This window comes from Ranitomeya variabilis, chromosome 3 (genome assembly GCF_051348905.1).
Source record: "Ranitomeya variabilis isolate aRanVar5 chromosome 3, aRanVar5.hap1, whole genome shotgun sequence".
Lineage (NCBI taxonomy): Eukaryota > Metazoa > Chordata > Amphibia > Anura > Dendrobatidae > Ranitomeya > Ranitomeya variabilis.
In genome coordinates, this window is record NC_135234.1 from 34,422,741 (window position 1) to 34,446,339 (window position 23,599).

The window sequence follows — 23,599 nt, forward strand, 5'->3', positions numbered from 1 at the left end:
ATGGACGAATATTGTGCAGACAGGCCCGTACACTTAGGGCACCGCCGCCTGCAGGACACGTCTACCCAGGCTCGCGTCCGCTGAGGACTGGGTATGAACCCTGTAGTGTTTAGTAAACGTGTGTAAGCTAGTCCAAGTGGCCGCCTTACACACTTGTTGTGCCGAAGCCTGGTGCCGAATGGCCCAGGAGGCCCCTACCGCCCGTGTAGAGTGTGCCGTAATGCTGGCTGGAAGAGGAGAATTCTTAAGGCAATACGCCTCTTGTATGGTGGATTTGATCCACCTGGCAAGAGTAGCTTTGGAAGCTGGCATACCCTTGTGGCCGCCTTCCGGAAGGAGGAAAAGGGAATCAGACCTCCGGAAGGACGCAGTCCTAGACACGTATATACGCAAAGCCCTGACAAGGTCAAGCGTATGCAGAGCCTTCTCCACTCTATGAACCGGAACCGGACAAAGGGATGGTAGTGAAATTTCCTCATTGAGGTGGAAGTCGGACACAACCTTCGGGAGGAAGGATGGGACCGTACGAAGAACTACCTTGTCCTGGTGAAATGCCAGGAAAGGCCGTCTGCAGGAAAGTGCTGTCAGTTCAGACACCCTGCGTAGCGAGGTGATTGCCACCAGGAAAACCACCTTCTGGGAAAGAAGGCGGAGCGGGACCTCCTTAAGAGGTTCGAAGGGTGGTTCCTGCAATGCTGTCAGGACCAGGTTGAGGTCCCACGTTTCTAGTGGTCGTCTGTAGGGGGGAACCAATCGGGAAACCCCCTGAAGGAAAGTCCTTACTTGCGGCTTGGTAGCAATGCGCCTTTGGAAAAGCACTGAGAGGGCTGACACCTGGCTCTTAAGCGAGCCCAAGGACAGCCTGGCCTCCAGACCCGATTGGAGAAAACCAAGTACTTTGGGTATGGAATAAGGGAGTGGGATCTGGCCACGAGATTCGCACCAGGTAAAGAAAGCTTTCCAGGTACGGTAATAAATCTTGGCAGAGGCTGGTTTCCGTGCTCTGATCATGGTTCCAATGACATCTGCCGAGAGCCCTGCCTGGGTTAGAACCCAGGTCTCAAGGGCAACGCCGTCAAATTGAGAGCCCCTGAGTTCTGGTGGTAGAACGGCCCTTGCGATAGAAGATCGTGGCGGTCGGGGAGACGCCAAGGGGCGTCTGCTGTGAGTTGTACGATGTCGGCGTACCATGTGCGTCTGGGCCAGTCTGGTGCAATGAGGATGGTTGGAATTCCCTCTTGTTTGATCTTCCTCACCACTCTGGATATCAGGGGGAGAGGTGGAAAAATGTACAGAAGCTGGAACTGGGTCCAGTCCTGAACCAGAGCGTCTGCTCCGAGCGACCGCGGATCGTGTGTTCTGGCAATGAAGTTGGAGACCTTGGCATTGAAATGGGATGCCATTAGGTCCACATCCGGGGTCCCCCAGCGGAGACAGATCTGTTGAAAATTTTCGGGATGGAGAGACCACTCTCCCGAGTCTATTCCTTGTCGGCTGAGGAAGTCTGCTTCCCAGTTGTCCACACCCGGAATGTGGACCGCCGAAAGAACCGACCCTGTGTCCTCCGCCCAGCGGGGGATATGTGACACTTCCCGCATCGCCTGGGTACTGCGGGTCCCCCTTGATGATTTACATATGCCACAGCCGTGGCATTGTCCGACTGTATCCTGATGTGAGAGGCTGCCAGTAAGTGATGGAAGGCCCTCAATGCCAGTAGGATGGGACGAATTTCCAGGATGTTGATGGGCATGGTCGCTTCCGCTGGGGACCATTTGCCCTGTGCCCTGTGGTGTAGGTGCACCGCACCCCAACCCGTCAGGCTCGCGTCGGTGGTCAGGACCTTCCATTGACCTGAGAGAAAGGATTTCCCCTTTGCTAGCGAGGTTGGCTTGAGCCACCAGTGCAGGGACCTCCTGGTTGACGACGTTAGCTGGAACTCCCTGTCGAGAGAAAAGGGATTCCGGTCCCAGGACTTGAGAATGGCTAGTTGGAGAGGTCTGAGGTGAAACTGGGCAAATGGGACAGCTTCTATTGCCGCTGCCATCTTGCCGAGAACTCTCATGGCAAACCGGAGAGATCGAGGGGGTTTGCGGAGGAGGGTGCGAACTGCTAGTCGGAGAGCCAGTGCCTTGTCCTTGGGAAGGAGCACTAGACCCCTGGAGGTGTTGAATAACATTCCCAGGAAGGTCAGGGACTGACTCGGGGTTGGTGATGACTTTTGTAGGTTGATTAACCAGCCCATGCGACTGAGAGTATCGGTTGTGATTGAGACGCTGAGCTCGCAGTCCTTGAAGGTGGGAGCCTTGATGAGTAGATCGTCCAGGTATGGAACGACTACTATGCCTCTGGAGTGCAGGACGTCCATGGTGGCTGCCATGACCTTGGTGAACACTCTGGGAGCCGTGGCGAGTCCAAAGGGGAGAGCCACGAATTGGTAGTGGTCCTGGCCTATTGCGAACCTGAGAAACCTCTGATGGGCAGGTGCAATGGGTATATGCAGGTATGCGTCTTGTATGTCTATGGAGGCGAGATATTCTCCCTTCTCCATGGACGCAATGATGGACCGAAGGGACTCCATGCGGAAATGACGGACCCGTACATATTTGTTGAGCTGTTTTAGGTCTAGTATGGGCCGTACACTGCCTCCTTTCTTGGGAACTACGAACAGATTGGAGTAGAACCCTCGGAAACGGTCGGTCGTGGGTACCGGTACTATGACTCCTGATTGACAAAGCGAGGAGACCGCTTGGTGGTAGGCTCGAGCCTTGGCTGGCGGTTTTGGGGGGACAGAGAGGAAGAACCGGTCCGGTGGGTTGGAGGTGAAGTCTATTTTGTATCCGGAAGACACTAGTTCCGTGACCCACCTGTCTTCTGTAATAGGCAGCCAGACTTGATGAAAGAGCAAAAGTCGGCCGCCTACTGGTGTGGTGTCTTCCGGAGTCCGTGAGTCATGAGGAGGAGAAGGTCTGAGATTTTCCTCCTCTGGGCTTAGACTGGCCTGCTTTTGACTGCCAGGTCTTGTCCGACCTTTGCGTCGATCGTGAGTTGTCCCTGCGTGGGGAACGGTTACGATTTTGTACTGGACGCGAGACGGACCAGCCGGAGGAATTCCGAAAGGATCGGAATCGAGTTTGGTTACGCTTCTTGTAAGTGCGTTTAGGTTTCAGTTGGGGAAGAGAAGTACTCTTACCCCCTGTGGCGTTGGATATCATAGTGTCCAACTGTTCACCGAAAAGTCTCCCACTGAGGTAGGGGAGGTGCGTGAGGGACTTCTTTGAGGCTGCGTCCGCTTTCCATTCCCGCAGCCAGAGGATACGCCGAATCGTGATGGCGTTTGATGCTATCCCCGCGACTCCCCTTGCTGAATCCAGAGCTGCATGGAGCATGTAATCTGCTACAACAGCAATTTGAACCGCTTGGTCCAACAGTTCAGGAGCGGATGCTTGGAAGGCTTGTAAATTGTTTGCCCAGGCCAGGATGGCCTTGGCAGCCCAAACTGAGGCGAACGCGGGAGCCAGGGATGCCCCTGCAGCCTCGAAAATTGAACGAGCCATGCGTTCTACCTGCCGGTCTGCTGCGTCCCTTAGGGTTGAGCTATCTGGCAGTGAAAGGAGGGTCTGTGCTGCTAGCCTGGAGACTGGGGGATCCACTTCAGGTGGATCTGTCCATTCCTTGGTGTCCTTCTGTGGGAAGGGGTACCTCGCCTCCAGATATTTGCGATTAGCGAATTTTTTCTCAGGCTGTGAGAGCTGTTTTTTAAGGATCGCCTTAAACTCTGGGTGGTTAGAAAAAACCTTAGGCGGCTTCAGAGGTCCTTCAAAGGAAATCTGATGTTCTGGGGCCTCTGGTGGCGGATCAGAAATGTCCAGCACCCGATGGATGGACGATATTATGTTCTCAACTAGCGCTGTATTGCTAGGAGGGATTGGGATCAGGGACCCCTCAGTTTCTCTGTCTGAGTCAGAGTCGCAGATGCCTTCCGAATTCTGTGTATCACTGAGGCGTCCCCTGCTGGGTGAGCTGGGGAGGAGGCCTTCTCTGGTTGGGGATTGCGGAGATCTGCATTGTCTGTCCCTGGAATGGGACGGTCTAGATGACCTGGAGCAACGGTGTCTCTCCCTAGAGGGGGATGACCGTGTGCTATTGGATGACGCAGATGGACTTGATCTATGGATCCGCTTGCGTCCTGACCTAGACGTGGATGTGCCAGGGGCATCTTGTTCCTGAGTCAAGCTCTCCCGTTGTTGGGTAACGGTCATAGCCGGGGCATGACCCTGCAGAGCCTGAAGCAATGTGGAAGTTAGGTTATCTATAGACTGCGTCATAGATTGCGATAACTGAGTAGCCCATTCCGGTGTGGCATTAGACACCGAGGCATTGGCAGGGGCTTCTTGAGGCTGTGACACAGTAGTTTGTATACAGTTCTGACAATGCGGGTACGTGCTGCTACTGGGGAGAGCGGTCCCGCAGGCTGTGCAGAATGCATAATAGCAGTTCTGCCTGGTTCTCTTAGACCTTGAGCCCGGCATAGTGCACAGAGTGCAGAAGTGCTGCCAGCAGATGGACCTTACAGGGGTAGAGAACCTACAGGGGAGCCTTATAGGTAATATGGATTCACAGCTGAGTAAAGATAACCCAGCTGTGATCTTACCCCACCAGTGTACCCCTAGGTCCAGCGCCGAAAATCCACAGTCCTGTGCCCCCCGGAGACTGGCTGCCTGGTCCTGCAGACCGGGAGATGCAGGGTTAATCTGCAGCCGAAAATGGCTGCAGAGACAGAGGAGAGAGGAGGAGAAGGGGGCGGAGAGCTGGAAAAAGGCGGCAAGGCTATAAAAAACCCGCCCTTTCTGTCTCGATCCGCCCCTTGTATGACACTGTAGAGTGTCATATTTGTCATCCGGGGGGCGGGCCGGGGGGCGGAGAGGAGGCTGCTGCTTCAGCTAGGCCGAAGCCGGGGCCTAAATTAGATGCCTGAGGCCCAGAAGGGCTCCAGGCCGGCGCGAAAGTCCGGGAGGGGGTCGGATCTGAACCGGACCCCTCCGGATTTGAAGGCAGGATGGCGGTGGGGCTATAAGCGGAAGGGGGAGCCCGGCTGGGGTCCCCCTGAGGCAGTATAGAGCTGGTGCTGCCGCAGAGACAGGGACGCAGGGAACCCTGTGTCTGTATGTGCCATGCCTGCCTGCACTCCCCCCGGCCCCAACAGGAGCCCGCAGCTGGGCTGGGGTCCCTGGATGCAGGCGCAGTGTGCTGGCCCATTGCTGGGAGCTGTAGGATGCTGCCTGTACAGGCCTTACCTGAGGTGTCTCAACCTAATACCCCCAGAGGGGGATAGGGAGGGTGCTTTTGTCACACACCTTCAGGGGCCTTTATCCTCGCCTCGACCTCAACCCAGAAACCAAAAGGAATTGGGGAAGGAGGGGGGTCTCGACTTCGAACCAACACCCGAGAGGTTGGGGAAGGAGCAGCATGGGGAATAGCCATCTCAACTTCAACTGGGCACCCCATAATAGGGGGCCGAGGAAGGAGCCATGCCGGGGGTCTCACAGGAGACCCTCTTTTCTTCATCTGTAATCCCGTCGGAAAACGGGAAACGGAGTAAAAATCTTTAGGTGTGCCTCCTTTGCGACACTAAGCAAAAACTGGAGAAGGCTGATGCCGTCCAGGGGTGTATACTGCACAGGAGGAGCCACAGTTAATCTTTTTCAGATTATGCATAGTGTCGCCTCCTAGTGGACAGCAGCATAACACCCATGGTCCTGTGTCCCCCAATGAGGCGACAGAGTAATTTGCATTTTCTTAAGGGTAACAGGAGAAATTGCACCATACTATTTGCTGTGCAATTTCTTCTGAGTACACCGACATACCTTATGTGGGGGGAAACTACTTATGAGGCACAGTGCAAAGCTCAGAAGGGAAGAGGTGCCATATTGGAGTACAGATTTTGCTGGAATGGTTTGAGGGTGCCATGTCACATTGGCTGAGCCCCTGAGGTGCCAGAATAGCAGAAACCCTCTATATGTGAACTCATTTTATAGACTCCCCAATGAATTCATCTAGGGGTGCAGTGATCATATTGACACATGCGCCTCACAGAATTTTATACCATTGAGCGGTGACGAAAGAATAAATTACATTTTTAATACTAAAATGTTATTTTAGCAGCAAGTTTTAATTTTTCTAAGGGCTAATAATAGGGACTTTTTCTTTACAACACACTGAGGTCAATTTTTTCCTGAGTGCGCCAATACCCTTCATTTAATCGGGAAATATTTTGTCAGGCACAGGCACTCCCATAGGCGTGGAATGCAGTGAATATTCATTCCCTTTAGTAGCCGGCGGCTGCGGCTAACGCTGTGCCCGCTGTTAAACAGCAATGAATATTCACTGCTCTCCATGTATTTAGTCCCGGCATGGGGAGCAGTGAGTATCCTGGCAGCTGTCCTCGGCTTGTAAGCAGCACTTGATCATGCGATGCTTACAAGCATAAATCAGCTGCTGACATCGGAGCAATACTTTGCGAGGGAGCGCAAGAAGGTAAGTCTGTTTTTTTAATGTTTCTCTGATGGGGCCATGCATACCAGGACGGAAATGGGGGCCCTGCATAGTGATGAGGGGACCTTATATACCAGGATAGGGCATATTCGTACAGAATTGACCACATTTTTTGCTTCAATTTTTTTTCTAATTTCTAAAACCTAGGTGCGTCTTATGGTCCGCAAAATAAGGTACTTTGGGGTTTCCATCTAAATCTGAGTGACGTGATTCAGATGATCCATTCACTATGAGGCAGCAGTTACTCTGGACTCCGTCTGGCCTCTGTTCAGAGGTGTCCTTTTCAGAGGTGCACAAAACTGTGGCTGACGGCACTTTTATGCAATCCTAAAAAAAGACTGACACCGCCAGATCACAGGTCCTATGGCATCCCCAGTGCCTCCATTTGTCTCATTGTAGGGAATATTCCGCCAGAGGTTACATCTGAATCATGTATTTCAGAGATTTACGTGGAAACCCTGTTGTAAGTGCTCAAAGTAGAGCACAGGATAAATGTGCGCCAAGCCTTACTGCGATCTTTGAGAGGCAGAATGAAAAAAATCAACAGCAGGTGAATTTGTTTTATTTTTTATGCTGTTCCTCGTGCGGTATAAGTGGTTAGGCGACTTTATTCTTCGGGTCGGTGTGATTACAGATTTATCAGGTTTTCATGTTTGGCTGCTGTCACATACAACACTTAATTGCAAAAACTAGTTTCTTTGCATCACCATATTTTGAGAGCTATAATTTTTCCATATTTTGGCCAACAGTCATGTGAGGCCTTGTTTTTTGTGGGAAGAGTTGACGTTTTTATTGGTACCATTTTTAGGCATAACTTTTTTTTTCATCGCTTCCTATTCCGATTTTTGGGAGGCAGAATGAACAAAAACCTGCGATTCAGGAATTTATTTTTTTTACTGTTCTAAAGGTGGTAAAATTGATAAGACAGTTTTATTCTTGGTCAGTACGATTACAGCTATACCTTTTTTTTTTTTTTAAAGGTTTTGGCGCTTTTACACAAACTTTTATAGAAAAAAAAAAGAGAATTGCTTTTGCATTGCTTTATTCTGAGAGCTATAACTTTATTTTTCCACTGATGGAGCTGTATGGCAGCTTGTTTTTTTTTTTTGCGGGACAAGATGACGTTTTCAGCGGTACCATGTTTATAGGCTTCTTTTTGATCCTGTGTTATTCCACTTTTTGTTCGGCTTTATGATAAAGCATTGTTTTTTGCCTTGTTTTCTATTTTTTTTTATGGTGTTCACTAAACGGGTTAACTAGTGGGACAGATCTTTAGAGCAGGTCGTTACTGTTAGCTCTGCACTGACAGGGAAAGTTGCTGAGCATGATCTAGCAACTTTACTAGCTCTGGTGACCTGGATGTTGTCATGATGTCATCAGGTCACCATGGCATCAATCAGAACCCTGTGCCACGCCGTGTGGTCTCCGATCAAAGGGCAGAGGGGGCTGCCATCCTTCTGCCTGCTCCTGGAATACTGCGATCGCAGCATTTAGGGGGTGAAAGTGTCAGCATTGTGGAGCCGCTCCTGGCACTGATTGCCAGGTGTCAGCTGTCAGAATTCAGCCGACACCCGGTGGCGCTCACGCACAGCCCATGTACATGCACGATCGCCATGCAGTAATAATACGTCCCACGTCAATAAGGCCCAGGGACGGATTATTATTAGTGATGAGCCAATATACTCATTACTTGAGACTTCTCGAGCACGCTCTGGTGTCCTCCGGGTATTTTTTAGTGCTCGGAGATTTCGTTTTTATTGCCGCAGCTGAATGATTTACAGCTATTAGCCAGCTTGATTACATGTGGGGGTTCCTTAGCAACCAGGCAACCCCCACATGTACTTATGCTGGCTAACAGATGTAAATCATTCAGCTGCGGCAATAAAAACTAAATCTCCGAGCACTAAAAAATACCCGGAGGACACCAGAGCGTGCTCGGGAAATCTCAAGTAACGAGTATATTCGCTCATCACTAATTATTACTGCAAATGTCAGGAGTTAAACTATTAGAGATTACCCTTGTTCATCTTTTTTAAACCACTTGCTTTCTGTCCCATTTGGGCGTAATTTTCTTTGCAGCCAGTGCCATCTTATATGGGGGCAGCTTCTGATCGTCCCTAATACTTATTTCCTTCCGGACCTCCTGAGTTCACATCTGTCGCCCCAGCGCAGAGACGGACAGATCAAGACTGTGGCTTCTGTCACTGCTAGATCACAGATGTCATCCCACCCCGTGGCCGACCTACTCCTTCTCCTAATCTCCCCTTTCCTTGCTCGAGTGGGATCACTCCTTAGTCAGTCCTATTTCTTGTGGGACTTTTTCCCTTCTTCCTGTGCTCTTCTCCTCACATCCGGTGACTTCTCTCCATCTCCGCGCCCTCCAGGGCAGTGAGAATTCTATTTCCATTTTAGGACAAATTATTATATGGATACAACAATTCACACCCATTCACACTGGAATTTGTTTCTCTCACTCTGAAGAAAACTCATGTCCTCGGCATCTTATGAACCTGGGACTTTATTATTATACAGTATTAACTTAAGTGAACAAAAAAAAAAAAAAAAAATCTCTTGGGGCAGCATCCGCCGTATATAACCTCAGACAGTCCATAGTGGGAAAAGTACAGACATAACGCAGGGGGCCTCAGTCTTGGTCTTCATCCCAGTCCTTCTTACCCGTCGGTGCCTTGGGGCCACCTGCTGGTTTTGCCATGATGATCTGATGGAGACAATATGAAAGTTAAGTTTATAAAGTTATTACAAACATGTGACCTGTAAGGCCAGGACGTACACATTACAGAGCTAACACTGTTCTGTGCAGACAGCGGCTCTTCTCCAGAGTTCTCCTGTGTCTCCGCCATTGTTATTAGATGGGCGGCTACTCATCCTGAATGGCCACCAAATAATAGGCCCAGGCTACAATCACCTGATTCTGGAAATCCTTGTAATAACGTTCTGGCCACCTTTCTACCGCAGCCCCGCATGCTTGTGTAAAACACGCCAGCTGAGATTGGGGGGCCACACCGACTAGAGGTGGAGAAAGTCAAACATCCAGAAGATACACTTTCTACAAATGCATGCAAGATGGTGTCCAGCTGTAAGTGCACTACTATTCTCAGCAAGGAAGGGCTGCGCCACACTCATCCACTGACACAGCCAAGAGTGGCGCTATTTCAGGAATAACGTCAGGGTTGTTAATATGACACAGTAGGAGGCACACCAGGCGGTTAGTAAACGTGACATCATGCGGTGCGTGGTCCGTGCAACGTGGCACACAATATGGGCACCTGCTCTTTTACAAGAGGCCTATAGTTTGTCGGGCTCATCTTGCCAGTCATCTTTATCCCAGTGTCCTTGCTGCTTTGGGGCTCTCGGTCCACCCGCTGCTTTTGCCATAATAATCTATAAAGGTTTTACAGAGTTCAGTGTGAAAAAAAAAAAAAAACATGAGAACCCCTCCAACATTTCTCATCAGTCACGGCCGGACAAGTACTGCCGAAAATTTAAAGATCCCGATTTTGGCCCTGTAGAATTCATTATTGCTAGGACTGTAAGATGCAAAATAAAGAGGAAAAAGCCGTGTCTGGTGCTGCACCGAGCCCCATCCAGGTGTATAGAGCGGAGTTATCTGTACAGACTGCGGTAGTTTCTACCTAATTTATTATCGGAGCTTCAGAATATGATTCCTTCTTGAAGAGACTGCAGCTTCAGCGAATAGATGGCAGTGACTGCCCCAATGGCAAGCAGATACCCCTTCTAGTTTCATTCTTTCTATAACAACCCCTTTACAAAGGTTTCTACATGATTAGAAAGAAAAGGCTTGTTCAGGACCAGCACCACCCCTCTCCCTTAGTGGTGTACGGTACTATAGCTCAGCTGCTTCAAAATAAATAGGGCTGAGCTGCAATACCAGATACAACCTGTACACAGGGGGTGGTGCTATTTTTGTAAGTTTGGGGTTATGACAATTGATGAAGTTCCTGCTTTAATAGGAAGCCAAGATCTGTCATACTTACCAGGAAAGTCACTTCAGAGACATGACATGGCCATCTGCTGCCTCAGTCCTGATGGCCCAATATTATCCATCAATTGTCTAACGCTTGACGGGATTGTCCAGGACTTTAATATTGATGGTTTATCCTTACGATAGGTTATCAATGTCTGATTGGTGATGGGTGCCAGGGGCCATAGCCCCACCAATCAGCTATTCCCGGTGTCAGTGGCGTTTGGAACTGCACAGCTCCGTTGACTGTATATTGGCCACAGCTGAGGACTGCACATCTGCCCCATATTCAAACCAATGGGGGCAGATGTGCAGTACCCGGCCACAGGCTCTACTCTGTCAGCAGAGCTTTGCTGTCCCGGCCGATCATCAGGGTGCCCACACCCCCACAGATCAGATATTGATGCCCTATCCTAAGGTTAGGCCATCAATGTTAAACTCCTAGGACATCTCCTTTAGTAGTGTTCCTGGCAAAGTGATGCCGTAATTTACTGCATGCTACCCCGGTATCACTTACCTGATCTACTCGCAGGACAGTGACGGCAGCATTTGTGGCAAGCTTGATTCCCCAGTATTTCACAAGGTAGGTATCCAAGACGTTACTCTCCAGCATGTCCTTCACTGCAGCGCTCTCGGCCTGAAGGTAAGCAGATGAGATCAGTGTTTGTAGTGGACACATCTCTAGCCACGGTATCGGTGCCAACACATCCCCCCCATACTCTTACCTCTATGTCGAAGCCCACGTTCTTGTTCCCCTCTTGATGCATTGCGTACAATTTAGAGATCACTTCGTTTGCCTTCACCCCAGAATTTTCTGCAAGGGCTCTAGGAATCGCCTCAAATGCTTCTGCAAACTTCTTGATTGCGTACTGGTCGAGCCCCGGACACGTCTAGAAGCAGAGAGCGACGTGAGCAGTTATGTAGACAAGGTGCTGAGGTTACAAGGGGCATCAGCCCGGCCCTTAAGACCTTACCTCCCCGTAGGAAGTGATATGCTTCGCCAATTCAATTTCAGTGGCGCCGCCGCCTGGGACGAGACGCTTATCCTTCATCAAGAAAGAAGAAAATCCTCGTAATCAAAGTCACTCCACAAATCTCTACTGTATCATTATGGGAACCTTTCCCAGTATGTTAGGATAGTGAACACAGACCCATCCACCATAATCTTCCTCTGAATACCCTGATAAATTATAGAGCATACACAACCGCTCCTACTTGTCCATGTCGCTTTTACTCACTCTGGTGAGAACTTTAAAGGTGTTGACAGCATCGTCCACCGCGCGCTCAACGTCGTCCATGAGGTTGTCCGTAGACCCTCGTATGACTATGGTGGTAATGGCACCATCTTCTTTTTCTACAAATAAATAAATAAATAAATAAATAAATCTACAATTATTGCACAAAATATTGAGTTTGGTTTCATTTCCTACTTTATATCGGTCTGGTTCGCAGACAGATGTGGAAGCACAGTAATGGGGGCTTGTGATACCCACCATGTTTAAATACGACGACTTGTGTGTCCCCAACTTCAGACAGGTACACGTTGTCACAATGCCCCATTTCTTCTGGCGTGGGCGCCGTCTGCAGGAGGGAAAACAGACCTAAAATCCTGGCTGCGATACGAGCACATTCCCAATAGACTTAAAGGGGTTGTTTCTTTTCAGGAAGATTTTTTTGTTTTTTTAAAACAATCTGGAGATTTATTTGCCCTCCTAGGATCTCTTTGCAGTGCCACGGTTTCCATTGTTTTGCTGCAGCCAACATTGACATCACTGCAGCCAATCACTGAGCTCACCAATGTCGACAGGAGATCAGCGCTGCAGCCAAACACCAGGGCAGCAGTGGAAATGCAGCGCTAGACTGGGTTCTGCAGCTCTGGACTGTTCCTATAAGTGTTAATACAGTGGATAAAAGGTCTTACCAGCCTCGGCAGGGCGGTGGCACACACGGTTTTGCACAGTCTCCTCAAATCCCACTTAGAATTTAACCTAAAAATAGAAAAAAAAACAGATCAGGAAAACAGGGCCATAAAACACAAAGCAAAATGGCTACAGATATGGATGATTGGTCAGATATCAGTCGCAGGGCTCACCTGACCACCATAAGGTTGTACTTGTTGGCGTAGTGTAGAGCCATGTCTGCCACCTTGCCACCTGTGACTATGATGTTGGCTCCGGTATCAGCGATGGCTTTTACTTGCCCTTCCATGAGGTTCTCTTCTCCTTTGCTGAAGTCCATCAGCTCCTGTGCATTGTTAATGAGCACCGTGCCCTGAGAACGAACACATGCATGTAATAGTGACCTGACATCTGCAGCCCTTTTTCCCTTCCCAAAACTATTACGCCCTATGTCAGGTCCTCAATATGAAGTGGGCCTAGTCATGAGCAGATGTCGGCTGTGTTACACGGCCGTCATCTGCCTGTAAAAGCAGCGACCATTTAAATGTCATTGTTGATCACCCAATGTCATCATATTTAGCCCAGAATGATGCCGATAAATATGCTTCCCCTGAATTTGCTACATGACCACAACTTACCTTTGTCTCCGTAACCATGCCATCAAAAGGACAGGAATAAACGGCGATTTTGGCGTCTTTCACAGACGTTATATCCCCTTCGGTTTCCTTTTTGAACACCATTCCGTGCAGGACTGACGAGGCGCAGATGCCAGACCCCTGGGAGGGAAGGCGCATGTTGATATATACATATTACTACAGGACCTACCATTAAGAGATGGACTCACCAGGATTTTGCAGACTCGGATACCGTCAACGTTGAAATGTCCGGACTCTGGGAGGATGGAGACTAGATAACGAAAACAAGAAATAATTGCAGGAAGGTGTTCCAGAGACAATTCGCTCAGTGCATGGATGTGTGCCGCGTCTTACCGCAAGCCTGAGCTATCAGATTGGACAGGAAGCCCTCGTTGCCATATTGCTTGCTCATGATGGACGTTTGCAGGAGGGCAGCAACTTCATTGAGCTGGCGGAGGTTCTTGGCAGAGCTGCACACCAGGTCAGGGAGGATCTCCAGCGCTTTCTTACAGGCCTTTTCGTAGCCCTCAATGACCTGAACATGTACAAGGATTATAGGGTAAGACCCGCTGATGGATATATGGCATATAGGGAGCACAACCCGACAACACACACATTACTGTAGGAGCAACAAACCCATCTGATCTGGGGGAGAATTAATACTTATGCTGCGGTATTTACAGGACCAGTACAAGCGTCTGCAGAAGGACGACCTGCTGTAGGACCCTACTCGGAAATCCGGCTAAACAAAGCCCCCTCCATCGCTGTGTGCAGCTATTTTCGATTACGGAGATCAGAACGTACCTCCATGTTGCCCCATAGACATTTGTCTGTAGTGGACGGTTTATACTTTTGTGGTGGATGGCCCCATAGTAAGTAAACATCTAGGTGGTCTCTACTAATTGTTGTTTCTGACATTCATCTGCTATAAATCCATTGAAAATAATGCAGAGTGATCATGCATCTTACTCTTGAATGATTGCACTTTAATAATTGCGGCATAATCCCGTTCTGCCGAGTGATGGATCAATATTTGCCCATAATACATATGACTTCTATAGAGGTAAATCACACTCTTGTCGGGAACTTTTCTACCTCTTTTAATGCTTCCCACTATTTTATTAATAGTGAAGGTCTAGGAGGTTGGATACCCAATAATCCTGATTCGCCATCAATCGTCTCCATCAGTAACCGGTCTAACGGGAGCCCTGAGAATTGCCTCCTACTTCTCATCCGCGCCTCTTCTGTTGCTTAGTCGGCCGTGTGCGATATCATATGACATCACACCAGGCCAGCTGATCAAAAGAAGAGACATGGATGCCGGGAGGTAGGAGGCGATTCTCAGTGCTCCAGTCTCATGGCCACAGATTACGGATGTGGCCGATGACTCGGGCTCTGAAAATCGATTGACATTAACCCAAATCGCACCCCAACGATAGGACTTCACTTTAGAAGAAGGAAATATTTCCTATGTGAAGACAACAGGGCTAGTGCTGCTGTTCTGTATCTGCCATACACCCCCTTAACCCTTAGGCTAGGGAGCAGCAATACTGGACTTGGTTTAGGCCAGACTGGAGGGTGCACAGCAGACCACCAGGGCTGTAGAGTCGGAGCCGGTGTGAGGAGTCGGAGGTTTGGCTCACCGACTCCACAGCCCTGCAGACCACGCACATGTCTCCTTATACTTCGGTGACAAATTGTTCGAAGAAATGAGACCACCAAAGTCAGAGATGCATTTATCTGACATATATGTCATCTTGTGAATATGACGTGAAATGTAGGAGACAAGCAAACAATTCCCAGAAGATTGGGGATTAGGAGAGAAGCTGCACCTCAGACACGGAGAGCCCCATCCTCAGCAGCTCCTCCGCCAGCTCCAGGAGCGCACCGGCAAACACCAGCACGAAATTAGTCCCATCTCCGACCTCCTGCTCCTGCATGTGTGACGCCATCACTATCATCTTTGCGGCTGGATGCTGGACCTTGTACGTAGAATAAGGGGAAACATTTGTAATGCAGGAAACCAGTGACCGCCCATAGGGGAGTACAACGTGAGTGACATCTGTATGGGATCACACACCTCCAGCTCGCGGATGATGGTGGCTGCGTCGTTGGTGACAAACAGCTTTTCCAGGTGATTAATAACCATTTTGTTCATCCCTGAAAACAAAGTAGAAAAAGACAAGAATTGGGTTAATGGCGAATCAAAGTAATGGCGTGGATGAGTAGGAGGCGAGGATCAGATACCATTCGGGCCATACGCGGTGCGGGTCGTCTGCGCAAGTTCTTTACAAGCCTGGATGTTCCTGAATACGGCTTCTTCTAAGCCAGAATAATGCTGCAAGGAAAACGTGGAGACAAAAATCAGGGGATTCACAGAAAGAAGAGAAACACGACTAACAAACGGTTCATTTACTGACCAGAAGGTATTACAGGGGGGATGCATATGTGGGGAAAGGCCATACAGATCTGTATGTGCACCTCCCCCATCCAGGTACTGGCACTACAGGGTATGGAGCTGTGATTTCTCAGCCGCGCGCAAGGTTTACACACGTCACTGCTGCTGGGAGCACAGTGCATCTACAGTAATGTAGGGGGGAGTGATGGAGGGGACACTGCTGCTGGGAGCACAGTACATCTACAGTAATGTAAGGGGGAGTGATGGAGGCGACATTACTGCTGGGAGCACAGTACATCTACAGTAATGTAAGGGGGAGTGATGGAGGAGACATTACTGCTGGGAGCACAGTACATCTACAGTAATGTAAGGGGAAGTGATGGAGGAGACATTGCTGCTGGGAGCACAGTGCATCTACAGTAATGTAAGGGGAAGTGATGGAGGAGACATTACTGCTGGGAGCACAGTGCATCTACAGTAATGTAAGGGGGAGTGATGGAGGAGACATTGCTGCTGGGAGCACAGTGCATCTACAGTAATGTAAGGGGAAGTGATGGAGGAGACATTACTGCTGGGAGCACAGTGCATCTACAGTAATGTAAGTGGAAGTGATGGAGGCGACATTACTGCTGGGAGCACAGTGCATCTACAGTAATGTAAGGGGGGAGTGATGGAGGGGACACTGCTGCTGGGAGCACAGTGCATCTACAGTAATGTAAGGGGGAGTGATGGAGGCGACATTACTGCTGGGAGCACAGTACATCTACAGTAATGTAAGGGGGAGTGATGGAGGAGACATTACTGCTGGGAGCACAGTACATCTACAGTAATGTAAGGGGAAGTGATGGAGGAGACATTGCTGCTGGGAGCACAGTGCATCTACAGTAATGTAAGGGGAAGTGATGGAGGAGACATTACTGCTGGGAGCACAGTGCATCTACAGTAATGTAAGTGGAAGTGATGGAGGCGACATTACTGCTGGGAGCACAGTGCATCTACAGTAATGTAAGGGGGGAGTGATGGAGGGGACACTGCTGCTGGGAGCACAGTGCATCTACAGTAATGTAAGGGGAAGTGATGGAGGAGACATTGGTGCTGGGAGCACAGTGCATCTACAGTAATTAAGAAGAAGTGATGGAGGGGACATTGCTGCTGGGAGCACAGTGCATCTACAGTAATGTAAGGGGAAGTGATGGAGGAGACATTACTGCTGGGAGCACAGTGCATCTACAGTAATGTAAGGGGAAGTGATGGAGGAGACATTGGTGCTGGGAGCACAGTGCATCTACAGTAATGTAAGGGGAAGTGATGGAGGGGACATTGCTGCTGGGAGCACAGTACATCTACAGTAATGTAAGGGGGAGTGATGGAGGTGACACTGCTGCAGGGAGCAGAGTACATGGAGGGGACACTGCTGCTGGGAGCACAGTACATGGAGGGGACACTGCTGCAGGGAGCACAGTACATGGAGGGGACACTGCTGCAGGGAGCACAGTACATGGAGGGGACACTGCTGCAGGGAGCACAGTACATGGAGGGGACACTGCTGCAGGGAGCACAGTACATGGAGGGGACACTGCTGCAGGGAGCACAGTACATGGAGGGGACACTGCTGCAGGGAGCACAGTACATGGAGGGGACACTGCTGCAGGGAGCACAGTACATGGAGGGGACACTGCTGCAGGGAGCACAGTACATGGAGGGGACACTGCTGCAGGGAGCACAGTACATGGAGGGGACACTGCTGCAGGGAGCACAGTACATGGAGGGGACACTGCTGCAGGGAGCACAGTACATGGAGGGGACACTGCTGCAGGGAGCACAGTACATGGAGGGGACACTGCTGCTGGGAGCACAGTACATGGAGGGGACACTGCTGCTGGGAGCACAGTACATGGAGGGGACACTGCTGCTGGGAGCACAGTACATGGAGGGGACACTGCTGCTGGGAGCACAGTACATGGAGGGGACACTGCTGCTGGGAGCACAGTACATGGAGGGGACACTGCTGCTGGGAGCACAGTACATGGAGGGGACACTGCTGCTGGGAGCACAGTACATGGAGGGGACACTGCTGCAGGGAGCACAGTACATGGAGGGGACACTGCTGCAGGGAGCACAGTACATGGAGGGGACACTGCTGCAGGGAGCACAGTACATGGAGGGGACACTGCTGCAGGGAGCACAGTACATGGAGGGGACACTGCTGCAGGGAGCACAGTACATGGAGGGGACACTGCTGCAGGGAGCACAGTACATGGAGGGGACACTGCTGCAGGGAGCACAGTACATGGAGGGGACACTGCTGCAGGGAGCACAGTACATGGAGGGGACACTGCTGCAGGGAGCACAGTACATGGAGGGGACACTGCTGCTGGGAGCACAGTACATGGAGGGGACACTGCTGCTGGGAGCACAGTACATGGAGGGGACACTGCTGCTGGGAGCACAGTACATGGAGGGGACACTGCTGCTGGGAGCACAGTACATGGAGGGGACACTGCTGCTGGGAGCACAGTACATGGAGGGGACACTGCTGCTGGGAGCACAGTACATGGAGGGGACACTGCTGCTGGGAGCACAGTACATGGAGGGGACACTGCTGCTGGGAGCACAGTACATGGAGGGGACACTGCTGCTGGGAGCACAGTACATGGAGGGGACACTGCTGCTGGGAACACAGTGCATGGAGGGGACACTGCTGCTGGGAACACAGTGCATGGAGGGGACATTGCTGCTGGGAGCACAGTACATGGAGGGGACATTACTGCAGGGAGCACAGTACATGGAGGGGACATTACTGCATGGAGCACAGTACATGGAGGGGACGTTGCTGCAGGGAGCACAGTACATGGAGGGGACATTACTGCAGGGAGCACAGTACATGGAGGGGACATTACTGCATGGAGCACAGTACATGGAGGGGACACTACTGCTGGGAGCACAGTGCATGGAGGGGACACTGCTGCTGGGAGCACAGTACATAGAGGGGACATTACTGCTGGGAGCACAGTACATGGAGGGGACATTGCTGCTGGGAGCACAGTACATGGAGGGGACACTGCTGCTGGGAACACAGTGCATGGAGGGGACACTGCTGCTGGGAACACAGTGCATGGAGGGGACACTGCTGCTGGGAGCACAGTGCATGGAGGGGACACTGCTGCTGGGAGCACAGTACATAGAGGGGACATTACTGCTGGGAGCACAGTGCATGGAGGGGACATTGCTGCTGGGAGCACAGTGCATGGAGGGGACACTGCTGCTGGGAACACAGTGCATGGAGGGGACACTGCTGCTGGGAGCACAGTGCATGGAGGGGACACTGCTGCTGGGAGCACAGTGCATGGAGGGGACATTGCTGCTGGGAGCACAGTGCATGGAGGGGACATTGCTGCTGGGAGCACAGTGCATGGAGGGGACATTGCTGCTGGGAGCACAGTGCATGGAGGGGACACTGCTGCTGGGAACACAGTGCATGGAGGGGACACTGCTGCTGGGAGCACAGTGCATGGAGGGGACACTGCTGCTGGGAGCACAGTGCATGGAGGGGACATTGCTGCTGGGAGCACAGTGCATGGAGGGGACATTGCTGCTGGGAGCACAGTGCATGGAGGGGACATTGCTGCTGGGAGCACAGTGCATGGAGGGGACATTGCTGCTGGGAGCACAGTGCATGGAGGGGACATTGCTGCTGGGAGCACAGTGCATGGAGGGGACATTGCTGCTGGGAGCACAGTGCATGGAGGGGACATTACTGCAGGGAGCACAGTACATGGAGGGGACATTACTGCAGGGAGCACAGTACATGGAGGGGACATTACTGCAGGGAGCACAGTACATGGAGGGGACATTACTGCAGGGAGCACAGTACATGGAGGGGACATTACTGCAGGGAGCACAGTACATGGAGGGGACGTTGCTGCAGGGAGCACAGTACATGGAGGGGACATTACTGCAGGGAGCACAGTACATGGAGGGGACATTGCTGCTGGGAGCACAGTACATGGAGGGGACATTACTGCAGGGAGCACAGTACATGGAGGGGACATTACTGCATGGAGCACAGTACATGGAGGGGACGTTGCTGCAGGGAGCACAGTACATGGAGGGGACATTACTGCATGGAGCACAGTACATGGAGGGGACGTTGCTGCAGGGAGCACAGTACATGGAGGGGACATTACTGCAGGGAGCACAGTACATGGAGGGGACATTACTGCTGGGAGCACAGTGCATGGAGGGGACACTGCTGCTGGGAGCACAGTACATAGAGGGGACATTGCTGCTGGGAGCACAGTACATGGAGGGGACATTACTGCTGGGAGCACAGTACATGGAGGGGACATTACTGCTGGGAGCACAGTACATGGAGGGGACGTTACTGCAGGGAGCACAGTACATGGAGGGGACATTACTGCTGGGAGCACAGTACATGGAGGGGACACTGCTGCTGGGAGCACAGTACATAGAGGGGACATTGCTGCTGGGAGCACAGTACATGGAGGGGACATTACTGCTGGGAGCACAGTACATGGAGGGGACGTTACTGCAGGGAGCACAGTACATGGAGGGGACGTTACTGCAGGGAGCACAGTACATGGAGGGGACATTACTGCAGGGAGCACAGTACATGGAGGGGACATTACTGCAGGGAGCACAGTACATGGAGGGGACATTACTGCAGGGAGCACAGTACATGGAGGGGACATTGCTGCTGGGGGCACAGTACATGGAGGGGACGTTGCTGCAGGGAGCACAGTACATGGAGGGGACATTGCTGCTGGGAGCACAGTACATGGAGGGGACATTACTGCTGGGAGCACAGTACATGGAGGGGACATTGCTGCTGGGAGCACAGTACATGGAGGGGACATTACTGCTGGGAGCACAGTACATGGAGGGGACGTTGCTGCAGGGAGCACAGTACATGGAGGGGACATTACTGCTGGGAGCACAGTACATGGAGGGGACATTGCTGCTGGGAGCACAGTACATGGAGGGGACGTTGCTGCAGGGAGCACAGTACATGGAGGGGACATTACTGCTGGGAGCACAGTACATGGAGGGGACGTTGCTGCAGGGAGCACAGTACATGGAGGGGACATTACTGCTGGGAGCACAGTACATGGAGGGGACACTGCTGCAGGGAGCACAGTACATGGAGGGGACGTTGCTGCAGGGAGCACAGTACATGGAGGGGACATTACTGCTGGGAGCACAGTGCATGGAGGGGACACTGCTGCAGGGAGCACAGTACATGGAGGGGACGTTGCTGCAGGGAGCACAGTACATGGAGGGGACATTACTGCTGGGAGCACAGTGCACCTGACTGAGGCGTTTTCCATTATATCTGACCATATATTCATTAGACACTGATAGATGAGATAACCGCACGGAATACGCAGCGTTATCAGCGGTAATGTGCGGTACAGTGTGTGTGTGTGGGGGGGGGGGGGCGTCTTGTCATATAACGGGCTGTGATGTCCGCGCCCCTGTAATGTGCCCGTCATCCCCGGCCTGTTCTGGAAGCTTCCATGCGCCGCACATGGCGCCTCTGTCCCCGCCCGGCCACCAGCTCTCGTTACCTTGGCTCCATCTTTGAGCATCTGGGCAAAGCCCGGGGCCTTGGGGACGTGCAGCGCCATGTGAGCGGCTCCGGTGTCCGGGGAGACAGAGAAAAACGACGCGCACAGAACCGGCGAGAAGACAGGAGGAGGCGGAGACAGAAGACGGCTACCCACAACACCCTGCGCCTCAGACCTGAGCAGCCGCGGCGCCGAGCGATGGATCAGAGCAGGCGGCGGGAGCAGTGGAGGGAAGGGACGAAGATCGATGTGCTCCGGGTGCCGCTATGTGTCCTGGTTACTGTTCAGGCAGCGTGGTCTGGGCGTGTGCGGCGCACAAAGCACCAGACACTGTAGTGCGCATGCTCAGTGACCACTCCATGAATTGTCTATGGGGCTGCACTGTGCTTTCTTGTTCAGTACCATAGACCATGAATGGAGGCAGATCCTCGCTATTGGGGTTACAGAATTCTGTTTTGGGGATTTCTATGAATCCCAGAGGTTGGATTCCCCATCGAATACTAAGAAATCCTTTCTTTCAGAGTAGCCCTTTAAATAGGACAGCTAAGGAATGGTGCGGGGCCCGATTGACTGTCAATCCGGCACTGACAATGTACCGCCAGTACAGAGCTGTGTACATCCAATGCGACCAGGAGATTGCATATTAAAGTCTGATAAATATTGGAAATATGGAGTAAAACAATGTTTTTAGCTGTCAAAAAAGCTAAAAAATAGTCATCTATTTGGTTCTGTCAGGTCCAGAATGACACGTCCCATGCTAACACTCGTATCATTATTTATCCTGCACCGTGAGCCCCACCCACAGAAAAAAATCTGAGAAAAAAAACTACAAAAAGTGACATTTTTGATTTTCCCGTCTCAGAAAAAAAAAAACTGAATAAAAAGTGATCAAAAAGTTTTAGGTATTCAAAAGTGTTGCCGATATATACTACAGCTTGTTATGCAAAAATAAGTCGTCGTATAGAAAAAGGACAAAAGTTCCATCTCTCGGGACGTGGTGCAAATTAATAATTTATATCTTCTTTAAAAAGTGAATTTTTGTGTGCAAAAGTAGTAAAATATAAAAAGATGCTGTAAGTATATCGCTGTGTGGTGAACGTCTCCTAATTAAAAAAAAAAAATAGATTTTTTATTTGTGTGAAATTAATAAAGTATAAAAAAATATAAAATTTGGATATTATTATTTTATCAACCTGCAGAATAAAGTGACTGTGTATTTAAAATTGAATAAAAAATAAGAAAAAAATCCAGTATTGCCGTTTCTTTTGTATCTTCCAAAAAGTGTAAAAAAAAGTAATAAAAAAGTCAAATATAGCAGGAAATGGCGCCATGGAAAACGACATTTTGTTCCGCAAAAAAGAAGCCCTCATTACAGCAATGTCGACGGAAAAATAAAAGCGCTGCTGCCAATCATTATTATGTTAGCACACTAGACACATTATCACAGCAGCTTTCCAGGGTTTTTGAAGGGCCATGAGTTGTGCGCGCTGTTCAGGTCCGTCAGCCCCAAACTTGGAATTCTCCGGCAACTCGGAGCCAGCTGACACGCACGGCAGCTGTTACCATGGCTCCCTGAGTGCGGCTCACCAGCTGGAGATGACGAGTCACTTCCGGTGGGGAGATGGAATGACGCGGTGCGCCGTGTCTCCATGGTGACTTCAACAATACACGTGATGCCATCTAAGACAGTCTATTGGTAGCACAACACACCCTCTGAAGAAGTGTGGACGAAACGCGCGTCGGGGTGGAGGGACACGGCACTAGCCCCACACATTTTAAGTATATCTGGGATTATTCAGTCTACGTTTTAATTTTTAGCTTTGAGGAGTTCCTATTTTCTGCTGAGGCATATGAGGATCAGTGGCACCTTGATATTAAAGCATAAGGAATTAGGGATATTACCAGGCCATGCTCATAGCTATCGTGAGGTGTAGAGTGTTCCTCTGTTTTTGCCGGGTTCCATTGTTTTGCCTCCTAAATCAGTTATTGTAGACTGTTCCCAGTAATTTTGATATTTTTTTGCAACTGGTGTGTTTAAAGGGGCTTGTAGCCTAATGTGTCCCTCACATCTGAGGTTACTTTGTTTTTTGTAATTATTCAATTGTTTCATTAGTTTATAAAAGAATTTAATAAAATGCCAACTTTATGATATTTTTGAATTTGTGCATTTCTGATCACTCCCTTATGGTTGTTGCAGTGTAACGGACGGAATATGTAAGTTCATAAGAGTGTACGATAGAGCGTCCGATAGGGCAACCAGAACAAAAAGATGATTTGTCATCCATGTTGTCACCCGTAGGCCACCTGTACGTCCATTTTTTATATCCGTATGCCATCAGTTTTTTTACGCACCCAAATATATAGGTGGGTCACATCCAAAAAATAAGACATGGAAAAAAAAAAACATTCACGTGACCTAACACGATAAATGTTAGTCCACTTCATTTTCCCACGCTCAAACTGTGAGCCAGCGCAGCATCAGTGACGTCATTGCTAGTCACTGATGCTGCCGCCGGCAGCTTCTC

General features: G+C 50.4%; 1 protein-coding gene across 2 annotated transcripts; it reads right to left on the minus strand.

Moving 5' to 3' along the window:
* Positions 1-9,052: 9,052 nt before the first annotated feature.
* Positions 9,053-21,384, minus strand: CCT8 (chaperonin containing TCP1 subunit 8). Of its 2 annotated transcripts, XM_077293949.1 has the most exons (16): positions 21,075-21,268; positions 15,336-15,426; positions 15,169-15,248; positions 14,921-15,070; positions 13,443-13,623; positions 13,298-13,359; positions 13,092-13,229; positions 12,648-12,826; positions 12,477-12,543; positions 12,049-12,136; positions 11,794-11,909; positions 11,530-11,601; positions 11,281-11,445; positions 11,073-11,192; positions 9,840-9,954; positions 9,053-9,271 (listed from the first exon to the last, which is right to left on the minus strand). In XM_077293949.1, the coding sequence occupies exons 1-15, from the start codon at positions 21,132-21,134 to the stop codon at positions 9,859-9,861; spliced, it is 1,665 nt and encodes a 554-aa protein (XP_077150064.1). In that variant the 5' UTR covers positions 21,135-21,268; the 3' UTR covers positions 9,053-9,271; positions 9,840-9,858. The 2 variants fall into 2 exon arrangements, with proteins under 2 accessions (XP_077150064.1, XP_077150066.1); XM_077293951.1 differs by lacking the exon at positions 9,840-9,954 and having other exon boundaries at positions 21,075-21,384.
* Between the last annotated feature and the right edge of the window lie 2,215 nt (positions 21,385-23,599).